Here is a 22,024-nt window from a genome sequence, read left to right on the forward strand (position 1 = left end):
GGGGGGAAAGAGAGGGGGGGGAAGAGAGGGGCGGGAAAAGAGAGGGGGGGGAAAAGAGAGGGGGGGGGAAGAGAGGGGGGGAAAGAGAGGGGGGGGAAAAGAGAGGGGGGGAAAGAGAGGGGGGGGTGGAGGGGGGGGGGAAGAGAGGGGGGGGGAAGAGAGGGGGGGGGAAGAGAGGGGGGGGGAAGAGAGGGGGGGGAAGAGAGGGGGGGAAGAGAGGGGGGGGGGGAAGAGAGGGGGGGGGGAAGAGAGGGGGGGGAAAGAGAGGGGGGGGAAAGAGAGGGGGGGGAAAGAGAGGGGGGGAAAGAGAGGGGGGGAGAGAGAGGGAGGGGGGGAGAGAGGGAGGGGGGGGAGAGAGGGAGGGGGGGGAGAGAGGGAGGGGGGAGAGAGGGAGGGGGGAGAAGAGGGAGGGGGGAGAAGAGGGGGGGGAGGAGAGGGGGGGGAGGAGAGGGGGGGGTAAGAGAGGGGGGGGTAAGAGAGGGGGGGGTAAGAGAGGGGGGGGTAAGAGAGGGGTGGGAAGAGGGGGGGGGGAGAGGGAGGGGATGGGGGGAGAAGAGAGGGGGGAGAAGGGGGGGGAGAAGGGGGGGGGGAAGAGAGAGAGAGAGAAAGCGAGGGGGGGAAGAGAGAGGGAGGCAGGGGAGAGAGAGAGAGAGAGAGAGGGTGGGGGGAGAGAGAGGTTGGGGGGGAGAGAGAGGTTGGGGGGGAGAGAGAGGTTGGGGGGGAGAGAGAGGTTGGGGGGGAGAGAGAGGTTGGGGGGGGAGAGAGAGGTTGGGGGGGAGAGAGAGGTTGGGGGGGAGAGAGAGGTTGGGGGGGAGAGAGAGGTTGGGGGGGAGAGAGAGGTTGGGGGGGGAGAGAGAGGTTGGGGGGGAGAGAGAGGTTGGGGGGGAGAGAGAGGTTGGGGGGAGAGAGAGGTTGGGGGGGAGAGAGGTTGGGGGGGAGAGAGGTTGGGGGGGGAGAGAGAGGTTGGGGGGGAGAGAGAGGTTGGGGGGGAGAGAGAGGTTGGGGGGGAGAGAGAGGTTGGGGGGGAGAGAGAGGTTGGGGGGGGAGAGAGAGGTTGGGGGGGGAGAGAGAGGTTGGGGGGGAGAGAGAGGTTGGGGGGGAGAGAGAGGTTGGGGGGGGAGAGAGAGGTTGGGGGAGAGAGAGGTTGGGGGGGAGAGAGAGGTTGGGGGGGAGAGAGAGAGAGAGAGAGAGAGAGAGAGAAAGAGAGAGAGAGAGAGAGAGAGAGAGAGGGGGGGGAAGTGATGGGGGGGAGAAGAGAGGGTGGGAGAGGGAGAGAGAGGAGAGGGTGGGAGAGGGAGAGAGAGGGGGTGGGAGAGGGAGAGAGAGGGACAGAGAGAGAGAGAGGGACAGAGAGAGAGAGAGGGACAGAGAGAGAGAGAGAGAGAGAGAGAGGGACAGAGAGAGAGGAGGGAGGGCATCAGCGTTGATTCTATAGATGAAGATGATGCTAACAGTCTAAACAAGTACTGTTGCAATAAAGTTACAAATTTGACTGCAAATGTTTTGCGGGTCTCTACATTCTAGTGCGTAGATCCTTACAGATGCATAAACAATGCCATGCAGCGATAGCTAGAGCAAATAGGGTGTTGGGGTGCTGAGAAACATAGAAACATAGAAAATAGGTGCTGGAGTAGGCCTTTCGGCCCTTTGAGCCTGCACCACTATTCAATAAGATCCTGGCTGATCATTCACCTCAGTATCCCTTTCCTGCCTTCTCTCCATATCCCTCAATCTCTTTAGCCGTAAGGGCCATATCCAACTCCCTCTTGAATATATCTAACAAACTGGCATCAACAACTCTCTGCGAAAGAGAATTCCACAGGTAAACAACTCTGAGTGAAGAAGTTTCTCCTCATCTCCATCCTAAATGGTTTCCCCCTTATCCTTAGACTGTGACTCCTGGTTCTGGACTCCCTCAACATCGGGAACATTCTCCCTGCAGACCTGTCCAGTCCCATCAGAATTTTATATGTTTCTATGAGATCCCCTCTCATTCTTCGAAACGCCAGTGAATACAGACCCAGTCGATCCAGTCTCTCCTCATATGTCAGTCCTGCCATCCCGGGCATCAGTCAGGTGAACCTTTGCTGCACTCCCTCAATAGCAAGAACGTCCTTCCTCAGATTAGGAGAACAAAACTGAACACAATATTCCAGATGAGGCCTCACCAAGGCCCTGTACAACTGCAGCAAGACCTCCTGGCTCCGATACTCAAACCCCCTAGCTATGAAGGCCAACATGCCATTTGCCTTCTTCACCACCTGCTGCACCTGCATGCCAACCTTCAATGACTGATGTACCATGACACCCAGGTCTCGTTGCACCTCCCCTTTTCCTAATTTGCCACCATTCAGATAATATTCTGCCTTCATGTTTTTGCCACCAAAGTGGATAACCTCACATTTATCCACATTATACTGCACCTGCCATGCATTTGCCCACTCACCTAACCTGTCCAAGTCACCCTGCAGCCTCTTAGCATCCTCCTCACAGCTCACACTGCCACCCAGCTTAGTATCATCTACAAACTTGGAGATATTACTTTCAATTCCTTCATCTAAATCATTGATGTATATTGTAAATAGCTGGGGTCCCAGCACTGAGCCCTGCGGCACCCCACTAGTCACTGCCTGCCATTCTGACTCTCTGCTTCCTGTCTGCCAACCAGTTCTCTATCCACGTCAATACATTATCCCCAATACAATGTGCTTTAATTTTGCACACCAATCTCTTATGTGGGACCTTGTCAAAAGCCTTTTGAAAGTCCAAATACACCACATCCACTGGTTCTCCCTTGTCCACTTTACTAGTTACATCCTCAAAATATTCTAGAAGATTTGTCAAGCATGATTTCCCTTTCATAAATCCATGCTGACTTGGACTGATCCTGTCACTGCTTTCCAAATGCGCTGCTATTTCATCTTTAATAATTGATTCCAACATTTTCCCCACTACTGATGTCAGGCTAATTTCCCGTTTTCTCTCTCCATCCTTTTTTAAAAAGTGGTGTTACATTAGCTACCCTCCTGTCCATAGGAACTGATCCAGAGTCGATAGATTGTTAGAAAATGATCACCAATGCATCTACTATTTCTAGGGCCACTTCCTTAAGTACTCTGGGATGCAGATTATCAGGCCCCGGGGATTTATCGGCCTTCAATCCCATCAATTTCCCTAACACAATTTCCTGGCTAATAAGGATTTCCTTCAGTTCCTCCTTCTCGCTAGATCGTCGGTCCCATAGTATTTCCAGAATGTTATTTGTGTCTTCCTTAGTGAAGACAGAACCATAGTATTTGTTCAATTGGTCTGCCATTTCTTTGTTCCCCATTATAAATTCACCTGATTCTGACTGCAACAGACCTACGTTTGTCTTCACTAATCTTTTCCTCTTCACATATCTATAGAAGCTTTTGTAGTCAGTTTTTATGTTCCCTGCAAGTTTCCTCTCATACTCTATTTTCCCCCTCCTAATTAAACCCTTTGTCCTCCTCTGCTGAATTCTAAATTTCTCCCAGTCCTCAGGTTTGCTGCTTTTTCTGGCCAATTTATATACCTCTTCCTTGGATTTAACACTATCCCTTAATTTCCCTCGTTAGTCACAGTTGAGCCACCTTCCCCGTTTTATTTTTACTCCAAACACGGATGTACAATTGTTGAAGTTCATCCATGTGATCTTTAATTGTTTGGCCATTGCCTATCCACCGTCAACGCTTTAAGCATCTTTCGCCATTCTATTCTAGCCAATTCACGTCTCATATCATCGAAGTTACCTTTCCTTAAGTTCAGGACCCTAGTCTCTGAATTAACTGTGTCACTCTCCATCTTAATAAAGGGAAGGGCAGGCAGCTGACTGAGGCACCGAAGCTGGGCCTGAGGACTTTAAAAAACAGAGTGATTCTGGACGATTAAAGCGAGCGCAGTAGGCTTCTGCGCAGAACGTGTCCGGGTCGTTGTCAGCATTTGATCTCCAGTGGTTTGGAAAATTCTTTGGTCCGGCATGCGTCAGGAGCCAAGGGTGCCGGACCAGAGAGGTCCAATTGTACAAGGAGAGGCATACTGTTTTGTCCTTGAACAAGACCTTAATCAGGCCGCACTTCGCTTACTGCATCCAGTTTTGGTCACCTCACATGGTGGGTGAAATTGCGGATCTGGAAAGGGTGCAGAAGAGGGCCACTAGACTAATTCCAAGTCTAAAGCATCTTAGTTATCAAGATAGGCTAAAAGAGTTGGGACTCTATACCTTAGAGCAGCATAGACTATGGGGATATGATTGAGGTTTATATGAAGGGATTAGCCGGTGTTCCAGCTGTCAGTATATTTCAATTAAATAGGTTAGGAAGGACCAGGGGTCACAAATTGAAGTTGTATAGGGTTAGATCTAGGTTGGATGTCAGGTGGTGGTATGCCCAGAGAATAGTCGACCTCTGGAACAAGCTGCCGTTTTGTATGGTGGATGCAGATTCGCTGCATTCCTTCAAGTGAGAGCTGGACCCGTTTCTGGCTGGGGAGATTACTTCTTCCAGAAGATAGGTGCTGCAGGGAATTCAAGGCCAGAGTGATTCTTCGACTAGTTTTGATCGCCTAGATAGGTTGGAGAAGAATTTCCCAGATTTTTTCTTGCCTCTCCCAGGAGATCACATGTTTTCGGGTGGAGTGGAGTGTATATCTCGATGGATCAGATGGTCTTTACCTGTCCGTCATTGTTCATACGAGACTTTAAGTAACTACGTTAAGTGCTGACACAAAAAAATTCTGCATAGCCAATTCATGCCAATCTAGTCCAGAATGAATACCTTCTTGTTATAATGCATATGAATAAACTCGGTCAGAAATGAATCGTGAATTGAATTAATTTTGCATTATCTACAGAATGATTACCATGCAATCTTTGACACACCTGAATGATAAAGGCACGATTGGATGCTATGGGCTGAAACAGTAATCACAGACTGGAGTTGGTGGCGGGGGGCAAGGGGGAGAATGATTTCCATATCCCTACTGCTCTATTTACGCTGGATAACGGGCTGGCTGGCAAACAAATAATTTCTGAAAAAAACATGTGGGCTGCCCAAGGCCCACCTGACTCAATTTTTGAACAGGCCTCAAAAGGAATAGCCAGCACTTCTTGCTGAAGCAGATGGCAGCCCAATTTCAATATTCAAATCTAAATCCTCTGCCCATTATAGGACACCGTCACAAATTTTCTAGACCAATGGGTGGGATCTGTGCCGTGCTTCCCACCCTCTTGCTCCAAGGGTCCGTAGCGGAGAGCAGCCCTGGGATGGGTTTTAAATAAACCACTGCAAGTCCCTCCAAAAACTGGTCGATTAAAAAAATATATATTTGTGGGGGCAGGAGGATCAAAACAGACGTTCCCCACTCTTCCTTATGCATTCTTCAAGCAACCCCACCCCTCTCTCACTCCATTCACCCCCCACCGGCGGGCTGTCAGCCAACCCAGCATAGGAGTGGGTCGATTTCCAGCCTTCTCCAACCAACCAGTGAGCTGCTTTGGAGCATCTGTTTGATGCTCGCAGGTCGCTAGCTGCATGCCAATGTTGCTTCAGACCTCTCGCTGGTACGATCAGGTGTGCGGTGTGGTCGCAATGTCTGTCGCCCATCCAATAGCTCACCAAACCAAAATCGCCCCCAGGGTGTGTTAACTCACGAAAAGTACGGATGGTTTGTTTTTTCCTTGCATCATCATCATCATAGGCAGTCCCTCAAAATTGAGGAAGACTTGCTTCCACTCTAAAAGTGAGGTCTCAGGTGACTGTACAGTCCAATATGTGAATTACAGTCTCTGTCACAGGTGGGACAGTCGTTGAAGGAAAGGGTAGGTGGGTAGTCGGGTCCTTCCACTGCCTGCGCTTGATTTTTGCATGCTCTCGGCAACGAGACTCTAGGTGCTCAGCGCCCTCCCGGATGATTTTCCTCCATTTAGGGCGGTCTTGGGCCAGGGATTCCCAGGTGTCAGTGAGGATGTTGCACTTTATCAAGGAGGCTTTGAGGGTGTCCTTGAAACGTTTCCTCTGCCCACCTGGGGATCGCTTACCGTGTAGGAGTTCTGAGTAGAGCGCTTGTTTTTGGGAGTCCTGTGTCGGGCATGTGGACAATGTGGCCCGCCCAAAGGAGCTGGTCGAGTGTGGTCAGTGCTTCGATGCTGGGGATGTTGGCCAGGTTGAGCACACTGACGTTGATGCGTCTATCCACCCAGGGGATTTGCAGGATCTTGTGGAGACATCATTGGTGGTATTTCGCCAGCAATTTGAGGTGTCTACTCTATATGGTCCACGTCTCTGAGCCATATAGGAGGGTGGGTATGACGACAGCCCTGTAGACCATAAAGCTTGGTGCCAGATTTGACGGTCTGATCTTTGAATACTCTCTTCCTCAGGCGACCGAAGGCTGCGCTGCTGCACTGGAGGCGGTGTTGGATCTCGTCGTCGATGTCTGCCCTTGCTGATAGCAGGCTCCCGAGGTATGGAAAGTGGTCCACAATGTCCAAGGCCTCGCCGTTGATTTTGATGACCGGGGGACAGTGCTGTGTGATGAGTGCAGCAGCCATTCTGGCTGTCAACCAGAGTCCTTGACTAGCCAGATTAATATTTTGTCACTTAAAACTTTTAGACTGAATAATAATCGATAGCTGTGAGTGATTACAAAGGAGAAATCTAATCAGACCTTCAGACTGAGTTATAACTTGAGTGATAGTTGTTATCTGAACTCAATTACAGAGCAGTTTTGTAATCACACTCTGATATTTATCGCATTCGTAACCAATGTTCGTTCTGTGTGCGTGCCCAGCCGCGTAGTAATCTGCAATGTCTGCGCAATCCGCCCACAGGCTTTTACATTGGAAATACCGCTCATTCACAGAAATGTAAAGGGACTGCACATTTTAAGAAACAGGTCCCACAGAACATAGTGCAGCCTACAGGGAACAGTACGCCTGACATCAAATATTTGAATCTTATGTGGAGAGGATTTATTGTATTTTTGCAGACTAACAAATATTTGTGTATATATCAACTTAAGTATGCTTCAGGTATGAGGGCACTCACTGCAGAAGGTTCCCAAGTGACATTCCATTTCAACCTAACCAGTTATTTAGTGACGTCAAAGTTTATGTTTCCTTATTACAGAAGTTTTAACACCAGGTGTAATGTGATTGCATAATTAACACGGCTGAGGCACAAATTGGGAAGGTTTCCTCCAGAAAACATGACGATGGTTCCACATTTGGTGCATTATCTTATACGCAGTTCAGGTAGGAACACAAATCTTTCTTACCCTTTCATACGGTTTTGTGCGGCAGTTTTTAAATGCTGAGAATCAGGACAGAGCTCGTTAATGAGTATTGCACTGACCTGCAGCAATATCAGCAATCTGTGAAGAAGGTGTCTGCGACAGTCTTTGGCTCTTCACAAAAGGGAAGAAATTTCTCCAGAGAGCACTGGCGATAGCTAGATGGCGCTCTTTGGCAACTAATGGTGCAGGAAGACTGTGTGAAGGCACATGAGGATGCTGAAGGGGCTGGATTGAGCGCTTGTGCATACTCCTGAGAAGAGATAAATGAAGAAAAGAAAATATTTTGAACCCTGTAAGGAGTGTTAAATTCTCATTGGACAAATTTTATTGCAGATTCAATGATTGATGCAATGCAGGACAAAATACACATTTTCCCCCCCAAATTATATATTGTACATTTTTGCTCATTTCTATTTTCCTGTTTTCCCCGATTCATTTGTTAGGTTATCTTGAGATTTTCTGTTCCCTTTAATGTTCCCCTTCATTGTTCCATTTTCAACGTTTTATTCCCCCTCAAATCACATATCAGCTGCAATCAAGATCTGCTCCACTTAGAAGCAGCTCCTCATGCTGTGAAGGCAAGAGGCAGTGACAATAGATGGTAGAGACTAATCTGAGGACGACTCTCAGAAGATGCTGGAGTAATCGTCAAACTTACAATAGTGGATAATCGAGAACAGAAGAGATTGTCAAATTGGACTCAAAGGGATAAGTGATGAGGTGCGAGCAGTTATTTTGAACGCTGTTTGAAATAGTCAATTCTGCTTAAGTGAACATAAATTGAAATAAAACAGTTTCTAGTGGCACCGACTGGATAAATTTCAGTTAACCGAATACTTTTAAGCCAGATTACACATTCCACTGAATTCATCTATATTTAATTTTTTTTAATGTTACACATTCCTACTAGGGTAACAAATTTCCATTAAAATATATACAAAAATGTAACCATTCTAAAACTTACACAGAAATTTACCCACAAAGCCCCTTTGGGACTATCTTTAAGTGACTGTGGACGAGAATTTCCAAAAAATCCGCCAGCGCCGGATTGCTGCCCAAAATATTGCTAAGATTCTCAAATTTATCGGCTGTGAAAAATTCCATAAAAAGAACAAAATCTGGCCAGCGAAAAAAAATGGTCCTTACGCCCTGATTCTCGGCGAAAAAATGGAATTTTGGGCCGATTGCGCGGTTCTTTTAAAAAGAAATGGCCGATAATTACTAAAATTTACACCAAGGCTGTGGGTTGGGTCTAGGAGGAGAGAAACATAAAACATATTTTTTGAAAAAACGTAAAATGAAAAAAATCAAACTCTCAAAATCAAAATTCTCAGGACCCTTTTCACTTAAATCACTGCAAGAGAATTTTAAAATAATTAGTAAAAACCCATTTACTTACCTTTTTTGACAGGGCTAGTTATTTACCTACCGCCCAGCACAGCTGAGCCAAAAATCGGGCGATGGCGATCTATGGGCGGTGCGCACGCAGGTGGTCCGCTCCCCAGCGGTACTTTGAAACCACCGGCGGAACTCAGCTGTGGAAAATTGCCAACCCGGTTCTCGCCCAAAATGGCCAATACCGCCGAGAAACCGGGCGGCGGTGCAATGGAAATTCTAGCCCAAAGAGTCTCCTATTACAGGTTCAAGTCTGAACCATTTATTGCTGGGAGGATTCTTTAAATGCTTGTTCTCCTTCTCTAAACAAGCAATTATTAGGACAGGTTTTACTTTATACTATACATATGGGGCCCAAGTTTCCACATGATTTGCGCCTGATTTTTTAGGAGCAACTGGTGGAGAACGGACTATCTTCGAAATCGCAATTCTCCACATTTTTTTTTCTGCAGTTCTAGTCAGGTAGAACATTTCTAGTTTGGAACAGAATTTTTTCTTCAAAAGGGGGCGTGTCCGGCCACTGACGCCTGATTTGAAAGTTTCCACAGTGAAAACGTACTCCAAACTAAAGTAGAATGGAGCAAGTGAAGATTCTGAAAAAACCTGTTCTACACATTAAAAAATCAGGCGCAGGTTACAAATTAGGCGTCCAGAATGAGGTGGGGGGGGGGAGGAAGGGAAGTCTTAAATTCTATAATAAATCCTTACTTATACTTATACAAATAAATCCAACCTGAATAAACATTTATAAGCAAAGAAAAGATTAAATAAACCATCTTCCTACCTGTGTGAAAGTGCTTCAGACAGGCCTTTCGGGACCGAAGGCTGAACGGGCCGGCCTGAGACTTCGGGCAGGGCCCGTCCCCAGCACCAGATTTACAGGTAGGTGGCGTTGGGTTGGGTTGGGTCGGGGAGGTTCGGTTTGGGTCGGGGGGGGGGGGAAAAAGAGAGAGAGAGAGAGAGAGAGAGAGAGAGAGAGAGAGAAGGAGGGAGGAGGGAGGGGGGGAGGTCAGGTCGGATCCAGTCCGGGAGCGGGAGTCGGGTCGGGTCCAGTGGGGGGGGGGGGCGGGCGGGCGGAGCGGGAGTCGGGTCGGGTCCAGTCGGGGGGGGGGGGGGGGGGGGGTGAGGGTGCGTGGGTCGGGTCGGGTCCAGGAGCGCGGGTCGGGTCGGGTCCAGTCGGGGGGGGGGGGTGAGGGTGCGTGGGTCGGGTCTGGTCAAGGAGGGGTGGGGGGGGGGGGAAAGCAGGAGCTGGCCGTGGGAGGAGCCTTATTCACGCAGCCCCAGTGAGGCCATTCGGCCAGGGCTAGGGGCTGCGTGCTTCGGGCCCCTCCCACACAGTTCGGCACCTGGAGCTACTGCACTTGCGTGCCCACTGTAGCTCGCATGTGCAGAGGTCCCGGCACTGTTTTCAGCGCAGGGACCTGGCTCCGCCCCCTACAGCTCGTGCTGGCTGCGCCTTGGGCCCGAGGACCTGCAGGGAGGTGGAGAATACCGAGGTTTTTTTTAGGCGCACTTTATGGCGTGAAAAACGGGCGTCCAGGTCGGGACTGCGCCGTTCTAGGCCCATGTGGAAACTTGGGCTCATGATCTTGAATCTAGAAGCAGTTATCATACTTCCAAATGTACAACATAATAAAAATAATTACTGAAAAAAATGTACTCATGGAATGTCACTCATTTTCAGGGTAGGCTCATTTGTAGAGGCTTGCATCTCTATAGCTATATTGTATCTAATATTTTCATTTACAGTATAGACAAAAAATTACAGTTAACTCGTGCACCAAACGCAATCCCTATTCTTATATTGAGGGAGGAATGCCAATTAAGCATTTATAAAATTGCTAGATCTTTATAGTTTGGGATTTAAATAATATTGGATACCATGGGTGATTAGAAGACTGCATTGTAGTCAGGGGGTTAAGCGTTCCAGCATTTTGTAACTACAGTCTACATCTCTGAATTTGGAGTTGATTTATATGAATTACTTAATAATTTTAATTTTTGTACATAAATCATCAGGAGCAGACTCTATGCAATCTTCCGAATCCTTAGATTAAATTACAGCCATACCCATTTAAAGTTATATTTAAATACCATGTGTGAATTTTAAGGTGTTATTTTATGCAGCTCTCGGGTCAATTTTATTCCTAAATTGTACTCCAGGACCACTTGTACAATTGTTTTACCCACCTGCTGATAGTTGTTTTCTTTAAGATTGTTCTTTGATTACACCGTGTTCTCAGACATTGCTTTCATGGTATACAGCAGGGCTGCGTCATCATGCCAACGCTCTTCTCGATCTTCCTTGCTGCAATGCTGCATCTCACTCTCAACAAGCTCCCGCTGAAGTGGAACTAATCTATACAACCAATGGGAACCTGTTCAACCTTTGTCGCCTCCAGGCTAGATCCAAGGTCGTCCCATCCTCCGCATCGAACTACAGTACGCGGATGACGCTTGCGTCTGCGCACAGAGGCCGAACTCCATACCATCGTCAACATCTTCACTGAGGCGTACGAAAGCATGCGCTTTACATTAAACATCCGTAAGACAAAGGTCCTCCACCAACCTGACTCCGCCACACAGCACTGCCCCCCCCGGGATATCAAAATCCACGGCGCGGCCTTGGACAACGTGCACCATTTCCCATGCCTCAAGAGCCTACTATCAGCAAGGGCAGACATCGATGACGAAGTCCAACCACAGCCTCCAGTGTGCCAGCGCAGCCTTTGGTCACCTCAGGAAGAGTGCGTTTGAAGACCAGGACCTCAAATCTGGCATCAAGCTTATGGTCTATATGGCAGTGGTGATACACGCCCTCCTATATAGTTCAGAGACGTGGATCATATACAGTAGACACCTCCAGCGCAGCCTCCGCAAGATTTGCAAATCCACTGGGAGGATAGATGCACCAACGTCAGTGTTCTTGATCCCCAGCATCGTATCACTGACCGCACTCGACCAGCTCCGTTGGGCAGGCCACATCGTCCGCATGCCCGACACGAGACTCCCAAAGCAAGCGCTCTACTCGAAACTCCTACATGGCAAGTTAGCCCCAGTTGGGCAGAGGAAACGTTTCAAGGACACCCTCAATGCCTTCTTGATAAAGTGCAACATCGCTACCGGCACCTGGGAAACCCTGGCCCAAGACCGCCCAAAGTGGAAGAAGAGCATCCGGGAAGGAGCGTGCGGAAAACCAGATTACCCACCCACCCTTTCCTTCTACTACTGTCTGACCCACCTGTAACAAAGACTGTAATTCCCTTATTAAAAATAGAAATAGGTGCAGGAGTAGGCCATTCGGCCCTTCGAGCGTGCACTGCCATTCAATAAGATCATGGCTGATCATTCCCTCAGTACCCCTTTCCTGCTTTCTCTCCATACCCCTTGATCCCCTTAGCCGAAAGGGCCATATCTAATTCCCTCTTGAATACATCCAATGAACTGGCATCAACAACGCTCTGCGGCAGGGAATTCCACAGGTTAACAACTGTCTGAGTGAAGAAGTTTCTCCTCATCTCAGTCCTAGATGGCTTACCCCTTATCCTAAGACTGTGTCCCCTGGTTCTGGACTTCGCCAACATCAGGAACATTCTTCCTGCATCTAACCTGTTCCGTCCCATCAGAATTTTATGTTTCTATGAGATCCTCTCTCATCCTTCTAAACTCCAGTCGATCCAGTCTCTCCTCATATGTCAGTCCAGCCATCCCGGGAATCAGTCTGGTGAATCTTCGCTGCACTCCCTCAATAGCAAGAACGTTCTTCCTCAGATTAGGAGACCAAAACTGAACACAATATTCCAGGTGAAGCCTCACACCAAGGCCATGTACAATTGCAGTAAGACCTCCCTGCTCCTATACTCAAATCTCCTAGCTACGAAGGCCAACATACCATTTGCCTTCTTCACTGCCTGTTGTACCTATATGCCAACTTTCAATGACTGATGAACCATGACACCCAGGTCTCGTTGCACCTCCCCTTTTCCTAATCTGCCACCATTCAGATAATATTCTGTCTTTGTGTTTTTGCCCCCAAAGTGGATAATCTCACATTTATCCACATTATACTGCATCTGCCATGCATTTGCCCACTCACTTAACCTGTCCAAGTCACCCTGCAGCCTCCTAGCGTCCCCCTCACAGCTCACACCGCTACCCAGTTTAATATCGTCTGCAAACTTGGAGATATTACACTCAATTCCTTCATCCAAATCATTGATGTATATTGTAAAGAGCTGGGGTCCCAGCACTGAGCCCTGCGGCACTCCACTAGTCACTGCCTGTCATTCTGAAAAGGACCCATTTATCCAGACTCTGCTTCCTATCTGCCAACCAGTTCTCTATCCACGTCAGTATATTACCACCAATATCATGTGCTTTGATTCTGCACACCAGTCTCTTGTGTGGGACCTTGTCAAAAGCCTTTTGAAAGTCCAAATACACCACATCCACTGGTTCTCCCTTGTCCACTCTACCAGTTACATCCTCAAAAAATTCCAGAAGATTTGTCAAGCATGATCCCCCCTTCATAAATCCATGCTGACTTGGACCGATCCTGTCACTGCTTTCCAAATGCGCTGCTATTTCATCCTTAATAATTGATTCCAACATTTTCCCCACTACTGATGTCAGGCTAACAGGTCTATAATTACCCGCTTTCTCTCTCCCACCCTTTTTAAAAAGTGGTGTTACATTAGCTACCCTCCAATCCATAGGAACTGATCCAGAGTCAATAGACTGTTGGAAAATGATCACCAATGCATCCACTATTTCTAGGGCCACTTCCTTAAATACTCTGGGATGCAGACTATCAGGCCCCGGGGATTTATCGGCCTTCAATCCCATCAATTTCCCGCCTAATAAGGATATCCTTCAGTTCCTCCTTCTCACTCGACCCTCGTTCATGAAGACAGAACCAAAGTATTTGTTCAATTGGTCTGCCATTTCTTTGTTCCCCATTATAAATTCACCTGAATCCGACTGCAAGGGACCTACGTTTGTCTTCACGAATCGTTTTCTCTTCACATATCTATTGAAGCTTTTGCAGTCAGTTTTTATGTTTCCGGCAAGTTTCTTCTCGTACTTTATTTTCCCCCTCCTAATTAAACCCTTTGTCCTCCTCTGCTAAATTCTAAATTTCTCCCAGTCCTCAGGTCTGTTGCTTTTTCTGGCCAATTTATATGCCGTTTCCTTGGATTTAACAGTGTCCTTAATTTCCCTTGTTAGCCACGGTTGAGCCACCTTCCCCGTTTTATTTTTACTCCAGACAGGAATGTGCAATTGCAGAAGTTCATCCATGTGATCTTTAAATGTTTGCCATTGCCTATCCACCGTCAACCCTTTAAGTACCATTTGCCAGTCTATTCTAGCCAATTCACACCTCAAACTATCGAAGCTACCTTTCCTTAAAGTTTCAGAATTAACTGAATCACTCTCCATCTTAATAAAGAATTCTACCATGTTATGGTCACTCTTCCCCAAGGGGCCTCGCACAACAAGATTGCTAATTAGTCCTTTCTCATTACATATCACCCAGTCGGGGATGGCCAGCTCCCTAGTTGGTTCTTCGACATATTGGTCTTGAAAACCATCCCTAATACACTCCAGGAAATCCTCCTCCACCACATTGCTACCAGTTTGGTTAGCCCAATCAATATGTAGATTAAAGTCACCCATGATAACTGCTGTACCTTTATTGCATGCATCCCTTATTTCTTGTTTGATGCTGTCCCTAACCTTACTACTACTGTTTGGTGGTCTGTACATAACTCCCACTCGCATTTTCTGCCCCTTGATATTCCGTAGCTCCACCCATACCGATTCCACATCATCCAAGCTAATGTCCTTTCTTACTATTGCATTAATTTCCTCTTTAACCAGCAATGCCACCCCGCCTCCTTTTCTTTTCTGTCTATCCTTCCTAAATGTTGAATACCCCCAGATGTTGAGTTCCCAGCTTTGGTCACCCTGGAGCCATATCTCCGTGATGCCAATTACATCATACCCGTTAACTGCAATCTGTGCAGTTAATTTGTCCACCTTATTCTGAATACTCCTCGCATTGAGGCACAGAGCCTTCAGGCTTGTCTTTCTAACACAGTTTGCCCCTTTAGAACTTTGCTGTAATGTGGCCCCTTTTTGCTTTTTGCTTTGGGTTTCTCTGCCCTCCACTTTTACTTTTCTTCTTTCTATCTTTTGCTTCTGCCCCCATTCTACTTTCCTCTGTTTCCCTGCATAGGTTCCCATCCCCCTGCCATATTAATTTAACTCCTCCCCAACAGCATGAGCAAACACTCCCCCCTAGGACATTGGTTCCGGTCCTGCCCAGGTGCAGACCATCCAGTTTGTATTGGTCCCACCTCCCCCAGAATTTGAATCCCTCCCTTGTGCATCACTCCTCAAGCCACGTATTCATCGGAGCTATCCTGCGATTCCTACTCTGACTAGCACATGGCACTGGTAGCAATCCTGAGATTACGACTTTTGAGGTCCTACTTTTTAAATTTAGCTCCTAGCTCCCTAAATTCATCTTGTCGGACCTCATCCCATTTTTTACCTATATCGTTGGTACCTATATGCACCACGACAACTGGCTGTTCACCCTCCCTTTTCAGAATGCCCTGCAACCGCTCGGAGACATCCTTGACCCTTGCACCAGGGAGGCAACATACCATCCTGGAGTCTCGGTTGCGGCCGCAGAAACGTCTATGTATTCCCCTTACAATCTATACAATCACCTGAGAACTCACTTTTAGAATCAAAACAAGTCTTCCTTATTTTTGAGGGATTGCCTATGATGATGATGATACAGCAGTACATGATCCAGTGTGACAGGCAATACATACTTCAGAGAAAACGGTTTCAATTATAGTGCATGGCTGTTTTAGTAGCAGAGGGAATGAAAGCAATAGCCAAATTCTTGGCCTGCACCAGACCAGCAGCGCAGCAGCATTTCCACCATCACTAAGTGGTGTGGCGCCTCCTGAATCATTGTGAACAGTCATACCAGAAAATAATTAAAATATTGCACAAGTTTAACTGGAAACTGGGAGTTTAATTTAAAGTCCAGTGCATCAAGAAACTGTCAAAAATGAAGATATCCCAATTGGGGAAGAGGGGGAGATATCACCTTGTACTTCAGTGAAGTATCTTTATCGTATGTGATAAACCAGGTGTGACATACTCAGATTTGAACTAGATCATTGCACCTTGCTGTGTACTAGTCCGCCTCCATGGAGCCAAGTAGTCAGTTAGAAGCAAATACAAGAATCGGTTCTCAGTACAGATGGTTATGTGTACATTCATGACCGATGGGAGTGGAGAGAAAGAGCTGCTGCCTGCGACATTTATTCAACCAACAACCTGACCATCCATTTTACTTTGTGAACCGTTGGGTCACTTTATGAGATGGCAAAGGTTTGGAGGAGTTGGCGTTTACATAGGATACAGCTTGGGAAGCCGGTGAGATCTTGGCAAAATGGAAAATCTTACTGGGGAAAATAATTCTGATCTCTCAAACTGTCAACTCAGATTTTAATAACATTTTAACAAAATAAAATAAAACTTGGAAAGAGGCATCGTCACCTCTGCAAAATTGCTGGGAAAGGTGTTTTCCTCAATCTTTACACACACCTGAAATGCAATGACAACATTTATGTTACAGAGACTTCATTGCACGTGCTTCATCTTATTTTGATATGGTCCTCACAAAACATTAATGAGGAACACCTGGAAATATTATGTATACAATGTGTGTAGAGAAATGCTTCTGCAGTACTAAAGAGAATTGAAATGAACAAAGGTGCACTTAAATTTCAATTAAACTACTTTACTTCCGCGAAGTGTTTGGCTTGTATGTGTCTATGAAGCAATAATTAAAACAAATATCTTATATCAGTGTTAATATCTGTGTATTTATATATATATTATATAATATATAAAATCCAAGGGAAGCAACACTTATTTTCTCCATGTTATATTTCAAATGCATAAAAGCTAACATTTAAGAAGATGTTCAACTTTTCAAAGAAGATGCAATACAAGATTTGGCTTATTGGAACTTTACTGGGTGCAAAAACTAGTGAAATTTGGTATTCATTTCTACAAAAGCTATAAGAAATATATACAAAATAAACAAAACCACAGATAATTTTAAAAAGACGCAATAATCAAAATAAGACTCCAATATCCTCTCGTGGGATTGTTTGCCAATCAAATTCAACGATCATGAACCACGTCTGGTTGCCTGTTAAGGGAACAGTGCCACTATATAATACTATACCTCATTTTGAAACAATGTGGCATGAATTCAATAACACACTCAATTTTCTTCTATTTCAGGAATAATGTTTCTGCTACTTAATCTAATTTTGAAGTTGCAAGTTTCCAGAGGTTTAATACAGATATGTCTGCAGGGAATCAATGTTTCTGTAGAAAAGGAGACATTAACAAATCTGTCTGGAAGAGTAGGTTGGCTTATATTATACCAGCAGACTGATAAACTGAATAACATGCTTATTAAAAACAACCTGTAGAAATGTGCCACTATTTCTCCTTCCAGTTATCCTCTGGTCAAGTCAATTGGGACTCTACATTAACGCTCACACAGTATTATTGCATTTGAGTTATTAAATTCCATAAACAATGTTGTAGCGTTGCAGCTGAGATATATGAATACAACATAATATGATTTGGTACCCATCAGGGCGACCTTCAAAATTGCTGGGAACCTCTGAGGCTAGACACATTTACAAAGAGTGGCTCCCCTGCTCAGAAACTTCAGGCTGCCACTGCACATTACTGCTGGGACTGAATTCAATCCAGTGATTTCAATGAAATTATGGGCAGTCTGCCTGCTCCACAGTGTGAGCCCCCTAAGTGGGTATATTTTGGCAACCATGGTTCCAATGTTGTTAAAGAGAGAAAGCTGTCATCCAACACAAACAGACAAATTGACAAACAAGCCTTTATAATTACAAATCGATTGTTTCTGGTCTTCTCTTTGCAAATAGCGCATTTCTGATCAATTTTAACCGATAGCTTAATCTTCAGACACCTGATGTTATTTGTTGAATAGCTCCATTGGTAAAAGGAACAACCATCTTTATCTAGACTCACCAGTGTTAGAAATGTTGTATTTATTTGCTTATAAATTTCCTAAATATTTTTGTTTCGATACAAATCAAGGGATACGCTACCTTTTTATCGGAATTAGTTTCCCAGTCACTGTTCAACTTCCCATGATTCATGTTGGGGCACGGAGCTATGGATATCGGCAGTTCACTGGGTATATTGCCTAAACGGCAGCTCTTCGTGTGTTACTCCAAGTAACTAATGTTGTCAGACTATACAATCTTAGGGGCAATAAAACTGAACCAGATCCAAATCCAGTCCAGCGATGTACACTTGTATTATCACCTGTTCGTGATCAGGAGTGGGAGTCCTGGCTGACTGTTACCTCTCCCCAAAGCTGGTTAAATGAGGACCTTAGCCACTACGCCATGAGACAAGACTCTTTTCTGCTCACATTCGACTGAGATACCCTATGTGAAGTAGGTGATGTAATGGTTTTGGTTCTAATCCAATGTTACAGACACAAATTCTAGGCAGGAGCAGTGTTAATGTAAAGTGCTGGGTATGAGATATGATCTTAATGTGTTTCACTCCATTTAACCATTCCTGCCAGTATTTGGGAATGAACACCAGCTAATCTGTACATTGGGGGGTCATTGTCAACTTCGGTGGGTGTATAAAACAGGCTGTGGCGGACTGGCCGCCCGTTATACAATACGCCTGATTTTCCTTACTATTAAAGTCGATGGAAAGGGAAATCGGGCAGGGTGTATAATGGGCAATCGATTCATTACCGCGTTGAAAATTGCTCTGTGTATTTATTTCATGTCATTCCAGACCAAAACTGCTTTATGATAATCACATTTTCAGTTTTGTAAATGTAAAAAATATTTCGGCCCATGTCAAGAAAAAAATCTTACACAGATGTAATACAATCAAAAAGAGCTGGACCAAATAAACCCTACAGTACTTTGGATTCAATAGAAGTGATCTAACCTTCTTTTGGCCAGCTGCCCAATCTCCCTGGCAGGAGGCCGACCAAGTTTGATGGCAGGGCCTCATCAACATATGGTCAGCGAGACGCATGCTCTGAAGTGTGTCGCACTGCAGCTCACCAGCTCTGGACATGGGCATGATCAGCCAGCAGGAAAGTAGGTACGGTGGTTGGAGGCAATTGCAGGGTGAGGTGGGAAGGGGAAAGAGAGCCTAGTTTGGCACGGGCCCACATTATTCTTATGGATTCTGGAGGAGCACTCCTGCTCCTCCTGACACAAAAAATAATTTCACACTTACCTTTTTGGGGCCTCTTCCCCTTGACTGCCAGATTTTACTAAGCCCAGTGTCTAAGCCACAAGTTCACACAGTTGGCCCTCAAAACTGCACCTGGGTCCTATGTGCATCACAGGACCCTAATCTGAGTTAATTAGTGAGGCTCCCACCTCACTGTTAAACTTTTATACCTAGCAAGGTGAAGCAAAAAAGCTAATTATGCTTCTGAAATCTTTATTCAAACAACTCAAAAAAATACTGTTACAAAAATTGGCAACTATTATATAGCACATCATCACTTTCTGAATTTCAGTTAAGCTTTAAATGAGAATCATTGTAATTACAGTACAGAACGAGGCTATTTGGTCCATCGTGCCTGTACGAGCACTTTGAGCTGTCCGGTTAGTCCCACTCTCCTGCTCCTTCCCCATAGCCCTGCAAATCTTTTCTTTTCATGGAATCAAAAAACTCAGCACAGAAGGAAACCATTCGGCCTGTCGTGCCTGTGCCAGCTCTCTGAAAGAGCAGTTGTGCTCAATTCCACATCCCTGCTTTTTGTCCGTAACCCTTTAAGTTCCTCTTCCTTAAGTACCTGTCCAACTCTTAAAATTATTTATGGAATCAGCGTCCACCACCTTTTCAGGCAATGCGTTCCAGATCATGACAACTGAGTAAAAAAAATTCTTCTCATCTCCCCTCTAGATCTTTTGGCAATGATTTTAAATCTATAACCTCTGGTTATTGACCCACTTGCCAGAGGGAATAGTTTTTCTCTATCTACCCTATCAAAACCTTTCATCATCTTTAAACCTTCTCTGTTGCAAGGAGAACAGTCTTAACTTTTCCTCTCCTCATAACTGAACTACCTCATCCCTGGTAACATCCTGGTAAACCTCTCTGTACCCTTTCTAAGGCCTTTACATCTTTTCTGACGTGTGGTGCCCAGAATTATCCACAATACACCAGCTGAGGCCTAACCAGTGATTTATAAAGTTCTAACATGATCTCTTTGCTTTTACATTCTATTCATCTATTTATAAACTCAAGTAACCCACATGCTTTTTTCGCCACCCTATCAACTTGCCGTCCCACCTTTAAGGATTTGTGTACATGGACACCAAGGTCTTGCTGCTTATCTACACTTTTCAAAATCGTGCCAGTTATAATACTGTCTTTCTACATTAGTCCTCCCAAAATGCATCACTTAACACTTCTCCACATTGAACTCCATCTGTCTATATCATTCTGAAGCCTATAACTATCCTCATCACTATCTACTACGTTGCCAAGTTTTGTATCATCTGCAAACTTTATAATGCTGCTCCCTGCACTCGAGCCTAGATCATTTATAAAAATGTAAAAAGAGTAATGGGTCCAAAACTGACCCTTGGGAACCACCACTCAAAGCACCTCCCAGTCTGAAAAACATCCATCCAGCACCACCCTTTGCTTCCGGTCACTTTCCCCTTAATTCCATGGGCTTCCATCTTCTTAATAAGCCCATGTGGCACTTTGACAAATGCCTTCAGAAAGTCCATATATACATCTACTGTACTACCTTGCTGAACTTTCTCAGTTACACAACATCTACTGTACTACCTTGATCAACCTTTACTGTTTTCATGTATATATCCAATTTCTTTTGAAAGTTATTGTTGAATATACTTTCACCACCCTTTTAGGCAGTGCATTCCAGATCATTATGACTCGCTGCATTAAAAAAAATCTCATCTCCCTTCTGGTTCTTTAGCAAATTATCTTAAATCTGTGTCCTCTGGTTATCGACCCTTCTGCCAGTAGAAACAATGTCTACTCTAACAAAACCCCTCATCAGTTTGAGCACTGGTTTTAAATTTCACCATAACCTTCTCTGCTCTAAGGAGAACAATCACAGCTTCTCTAATCTCTCCAAATAACTGAATTCCTTCATCCCTGGTATCATTCTGGTAAATCTTCTCTGCATCCTCTCCAAGTCCTTGACATCCTTCCTAAAATGTGGTGTCCAGAATGGGACACAATGCTCCAACTGAAGCCGAACCAGTGATTTATTAAGGTTTAGCATAACTCCTTCGCTTTTGTGCTTTATGTCTCTATTTATAAAGCCATGGATCCCACATGCTTTTTTAGTAGCCTTCTCATCTTGTTCCGTCACCTTCAAAGATTTGTGTATGAACTAGAATCGGGAGATGAATAATCCCTTTCTACTCTAATTGAAAAACACCAATTGATAACTCCAATAACTCTGAAACCTTCAGAGAAATCAAACCGGGAGAACAATAGTCAATTAACTGTTAATTTGTTAAACATTTCCCCAGAAAGTTAGGAGAAACTTGCACATTAATGATATTAATTTAAGCTAAATTATAATTAATTGTTTTTCATTTCCAAAATATTTGGTCAGTTGGCAATGTAGATCCAAATTAAAGATATTCAAATTGATCATATTTCATCGATATCTCACTATGCCTGAAGAGTGACCCCATCACAGATGACATTTAGTAGGCCAGTTCAGGAACAGAACTGAAGGATCAGTGGATAAATACAGATAGAGTTGATCAATAATCCCATGGAACATGATGGCAACTGTGTAACTGGGACCAGAGAAGGGTGGAGAGTGAAGGGATTTGGCGAGAAGGATGGGGAGGGATGTGATCTATGAAGGAGGTGCAGATTTGTTTAGCTGAATGGACTTTACATGATCCAAATTTTTTTTTAAAAACACATATGAACACAAATGTGCTATGCGAAGTAAATAACCAGTTTTATAGAATGATGGTTTAATTGTGAGTAAAACTATTGTCAGAAAGAAATTTGCAGAACGATCACTCAGTTAAAATGGAATAGAGAATACGGGCATGATTTTCCACGCCACCCGTGTGGTTCTTGCCTGAAAGAAAGGTTGACGGAAGTTGAAAATCAGAGGACACCTCAGTCGGCTCATGGGCTCTCGAGGCCCATCTGACGCGATGTTCAG

At 45.1% G+C, this 22,024-nt stretch overlaps 1 protein-coding gene across 2 annotated transcripts in view; it reads right to left on the reverse strand.

Annotated features, from left to right (window-relative positions):
* The window catches only part of mms22l (MMS22-like, DNA repair protein), a 203,387-nt gene that overhangs the window by 44,207 nt on the left and 137,156 nt on the right, over positions 1–22,024 (reverse strand). For both annotated transcript variants that reach the window (XM_070885405.1, XM_070885404.1), the window contains exon 15: positions 7,374–7,564. In XM_070885405.1, coding sequence (XP_070741506.1) covers positions 7,374–7,564 — 191 coding nt within the window. The remainder of the gene's footprint in view (positions 1–7,373; positions 7,565–22,024) is intronic.

Source organism: Pristiophorus japonicus, chromosome 7 (genome assembly GCF_044704955.1).
Source record: "Pristiophorus japonicus isolate sPriJap1 chromosome 7, sPriJap1.hap1, whole genome shotgun sequence".
NCBI lineage: Eukaryota > Metazoa > Chordata > Chondrichthyes > Pristiophoridae > Pristiophorus > Pristiophorus japonicus.